A 4,575-nucleotide genomic window follows, 5' to 3' on the forward strand; every position below is an offset into this window, starting at 1 on the left:
ACGGCTATGGGGGAGTAAGTCTCATGACCTAGGAACTGGCATTTTGGTGCCTGGACAAGAATGGCATTTTTGTGTTTGTCATTTTAAGTAGTTTTGCCAAAGTACAAATAGAATAGCTTATGCGTGTTTCAGAAGGGGAATGAGATGGCATTTGTGTGTGAGAAGAAGCCCAGGCTTCTCTGATAAGGACAGGACTCAGGACATTGTCCCTCCAGGGGACCTGGGCACATCGGGGATGCAGAGACAAAGCAGAGCCAGTGAGGAGGGGCCACAACATTTATTGAACTCTGAGGTGCATAGAAGGGTTGACTCGTGCGTTTGTGCTCTCCAGCCACCCCGGAAGACGCTGAGGGGACCCCAAGGGCCTCCCCAGCATGCGGCATCTCTTGAAGGCAGGGCCCCAGCAGGCTCTGCCCTCCACCTCACTCCTGGGGTCAGAGCCCTGACATCCTCCACCACCCTCCTCTCCCGGTGCTCCCCACAGGTGGCAGAAGCAACCCCCAATTCCAGCATACAACCTGGGGCAGAAACTTGGGCCCAGACGACACGGATTCTGAGGGGAAACTGAGTCGGCACGGCGGGGCTGTGGGAGAGGAGGGGTCTCGGGCAACAGCTCTGGACGGCAGAGGAGAATGGTGGACAGGGAGTGCTGTCGGGATGCGGACCCAGCTCCTACGACAGACAGCTACGCTGACACCAAGGAACAATATTTCTAAAATAATTAACACTGCATGCCGGTGAATGGGCAGGCTGGAGCGTCAGTCACAAGGAACACTGAAGGGGATCGCGGAGCCTGCAGCCTCCGTGGAGAGCGGCTGTGTGCGCGGGTGTCCATCCATGGCTAGTCTTTTTGCTGATGAAGAAAACCTCTCCACTGGTATCTGTGAGGCAGGGAAGGGAGCTGTACAGTGTGAGAGCTGGGCTTGGGCTCTGGCAGGGGGTGACGTGGCGGGAAGATGCTGGGTAGGGTTAGAGCGCACCCATCCCTGTGACCTCGGATGTCAGCCTAGAACAGACAGGCAGGAGGGGGAGAGACGGTCACAACAAACACCCTCCTCAGTGGGCAGGCGTGAGGCTGGGCTGTGAGGCCTCTGCTCGCTGGGACAGGTGGTGCCTGTTAGCTCAGGAGGTCCTAAGCTGGAGACCAAAGCAGGGCACACAGGACTGGACCCTGGGCCTCCACCCTGCCCAGGCCCCCCCCAGGCCTGTCACCATGTCAAGTCACAGGGATGAAGAGAGGCCCAGCCTGACTCTGGATTGTGACACATGCCCAGTGGGGTGCCCGTGGTAAAGTCAGGGGTGTCCTCGTGCTGTCCAGGTGGCCTCTTACCCACTCACTGGGAGCGCAGGTGGCTGAAGGGGCACAGGGACGGGGTTCCAGGGCCCGCACAGGGCTGTGTCTACCCAGAGGTCCTGCCCCACCCCTCCCACCAGCCCAGCTCGGGGCTCTAGCAGGAGGACACCCTTGGGGAGGGAGGAGGGGGTGTTGCTTTGTCAGAGGCCGGCAGGTGCTGGTGGTATGGCCTGCCTGGCAGGATGGGGCACTGGTCGAGGCTGAGTGGGGCACAGTCACAGGGCCCCAGGTGGCTCCAGACCCTCCCATGTGCAGCAGGGACCCATGGACTGGTCCTGCCTGTCCTTACACATTTCCATGAGGAAGAAAGAGGAGGCAAAATGGCAAAGCCTCAAAACATTCATCTTTCTGGAGAGCTCTGAGTGGACAAGTCAGGCCTTCCAGGATTTGCTGCCTCAAAGAGGCAGGTCTGGCCACCTCTCTGGGGCCACGGGAGCACCTGCCTTCCTCTCTGGCCTCTGGGATCATCACTGGAGACGCTTCAGGTGGGAGGTTGGGGAGTGAGGCGGTCTGGCGTCTGCATAGAGGCTGGCGCTGTCCCAGCCAGTCCTCGCTTTCCAGCCCGGGGCAGAGCGGGCAGAGGGGCGGGCAGAGTGTGGCCTAGACTCAGCCTCCTCCCACCCCCGACCTTCCAGGCAACGTAACGCCGGCTGGCGCGTCCCTGTCCTGGCATTCAGAGGCCCTCATAGCTGCTCACCTGGCATTGATGAGATACTGGGCAAGGCTGATGTTGGCCGGGGTCCCTGTGATGGTGATCTGACGCTCTGAGGACCCTTCAGTGGCGTTGGCAATTTTGATCTGAGCTCCAGACATCTGTCGAATTTCATTGATTTTGGTCCCTTGGCGTCCAATTATGCAGCCTATTAGCTAGAAGCAAGGACGGGGGCATTTCTTAGAGAAGAGCCAGAGCCAGCCTCTGGAGACTGTGGGCAGTGCACCCCGGGGGCTCCGGGCAGACTGTCAGCCTTGGACTCTGCCCCAAGCTCTGAGCTCAGTGCTCCGAGAGGCCCCGCCCATACCTGCTGGCAGATGCTGCCTGATCCAGGCCACCTGCCCGAGGTCGGGCTAAGAGCACCTGAGCCTCTGCCACCCCTCTCAGAGCTACCCTGCTCCCCATTCCGCCAAGCCAAGAGGCCGCAGTCACTCGGCCTGGGTGCTCCACACTGGTCCCCCCAGGGGACCAGCAGCGACCCACAGGTGGCAGCCAGGGCCCGAGTAGGGAGGCTCTGAAGCCAGCACGGCCCAGCGGCATCTATGCCTTCCTTGCCACATCCTCGGGGAGACCAGTTCTGCCCAGACAGGCAGCATTAAAATGCTCAAGAAGAAATGTGTGCTTGAAGCCAGGACAAAACTCACTGCTGCAGAAAACCTAGTTTTTGGCTGAACTTAGATGAAACTCAGGCCATTCAGGCACTTCCCATTTTGAGACCCCTGTTTAAAGATGGAACACAGTGACTTCTGGCCAAGGGGGTCACCAAGAATGAGGGTGCTCCTTGGAGAAGCTGAGGGAGGAGGATGGGCATGAGGGGAAGCCACAAGGGGGCTCAGGGACAACTGGGGCTCCCAGAGTAGATGGCGCAGGAGCCAGTGGGATCTCTCGATGCCCACCATCAGACGGAACAGATACTTCACGCACCCACAGGCCACTGATGAGAGTTCCGGAGCTTGGCCAGGAAAAAGAAGTGGCCAGACACATGGCAAAGAGAGCACCAGACTGAAGGGTGCCCGGCACGGGGGGCCAGGAGGGCAGCCGGGCACAGGGATCTCAGATGGCCCTGAGGCGGATTCCCCTTCCACCTCCCATGAGGCTGCTGGAGTGTCAGATGGTGAAATGGAGTCTGTCCTCACGAAGTGAAATGCTGGATAAGGACTGGGCTGGGCCGTGCAGCCATGTGCAGGAGGGACGTCCACTTCCAAGCATGAAGGGGCTCAGCCTGTGGGGTGAGCAGCAGTTCCATGGCAGCACACAGGTGCCCTGCCAGCCAGCCCCTGTCCCTGAAGAGACCTACAACGTCTCAACTCTGCTCACCTAGAGGCCATCTCTGCTGGCTACCTAGGTAATGACAGCTGTCTCAGAACAGTCAGTCTCTGTAGACATCTAGAGACCCCTGCTCTAGAGAACCCAGGGCTGCTGGGAGTCCTGCGTCTCCTGCGGCATCTTTGGGCTCCACCCACACCTCTCAGGCTCCACCCACATTTCCCAAGGCCCCACCCACAGTCCAGCCCTTCCCTGCTCATGCCTGTGTGTGGTTGAGTGTGCCCCTGGGGTCAGGAGGGTGGCTTCCTAACTGCCACATGGCCACATTCATCTGCCTGGCTGTATCCCCCTCCCTGGTGGCAGAGAGCTCTGGAGGGCTCATCTCTGATGGGGGCCACGCAAGGTGGCCCCTGGAACCAGGGACAGCAGTACAGACCCCATGACGAGGGGGAATGTGGCTGACTTGGCAGCTTGACCGCAGGTCTCTGTAAGATGCTGACATCCAGGAGGGAGTGCTCCTGGGCTTTCACACTGCCAGCTTCCTATACCCCTCCTTGGCCAGCAGCAGCCAACTTTGCTTCATGGCACGTTCTGCACTGGAGTGCATGATGCCTGCTGACGCTCACAGCACTGAGAGCCTCGTGCACAGGCACTGCTGAGTCTCTCCTTGAAGCTTACTGGAGGAAGTATCTCCCTGCCTCTCCCACACAAGGTGCCGACCGTCTTCTCTTAACCGTCTGCTCCTGTCTCCTAACTGCCTCGCTCCAGCTGCACCTTGGCACACGTACCCCTCCTGCCCTCACCCTGCCCTCTTTCCCTCTACTCCCTGTGATGTGACGCCCAGGGCACCCCTCTCCCCAGGCTCTGGAGGGCACTGCCTTTGTCACAGGGCTTTCCCCTCCTCTGCACACAGCTGTGGGGTCTGAGTGCTGATGGGACATTGTTGAGCCACCAGGGCACACCTGCCTCATCACCGATACCAAGGTGAACAGCACTGTGACTTCTGTACTGGCACTCTCCACCGTGAGAAGGGAATGTGGGGAGGACAGACCTCCTTCACCTGCCCTGCGCTAGGCTGGCTCACTCAGTGCTGGGGAGGGTGCCTGCTAGGCCGAGCCCTGCAGCCCAAGGGTGCCTTCCACCTGGCTCCACCTGCACCTGCACACCCTGCCAGCAGTGAGCAGACTCCTCTCCACCTGCGCCTGCACACCCTGCCAGCAGTGAGCAGACTCCTCCCCACCTG

General features: G+C 60.0%; 1 protein-coding gene across 18 annotated transcripts in view; it reads right to left on the bottom strand.

Annotated features, from left to right (window-relative positions):
* Positions 1 to 357: 357 nt before the first annotated feature.
* Positions 358 to 4,575, bottom strand: part of PCBP3 (poly(rC) binding protein 3) — a 295,105-nt gene continuing 290,887 nt past the window's right edge. For 16 of the 18 annotated variants that reach the window (XM_037742006.1, XM_017538508.2, XM_037742007.1 and 13 more), the window contains 2 exons: positions 2,052 to 2,221; positions 358 to 1,006 (listed from right to left, as the gene is read on the bottom strand). In XM_037742006.1, the coding sequence (XP_037597934.1) occupies positions 970 to 1,006; positions 2,052 to 2,221 (207 nt within the window). In that variant the 3' untranslated portion in view covers positions 358 to 969. Of the gene's footprint in view, positions 1,007 to 2,051; positions 2,222 to 4,575 lie in introns of those variants that run through there. The other 2 variants (XM_017538521.2, XM_017538520.2) reach the window with 1 other exon arrangement.

Source organism: Cebus imitator, unplaced genomic scaffold, assembly GCF_001604975.1.
Source record: "Cebus imitator isolate Cc_AM_T3 unplaced genomic scaffold, Cebus_imitator-1.0 Scaffold112, whole genome shotgun sequence".
In the NCBI taxonomy this organism is placed as follows: domain Eukaryota; kingdom Metazoa; phylum Chordata; class Mammalia; order Primates; family Cebidae; genus Cebus; species Cebus imitator.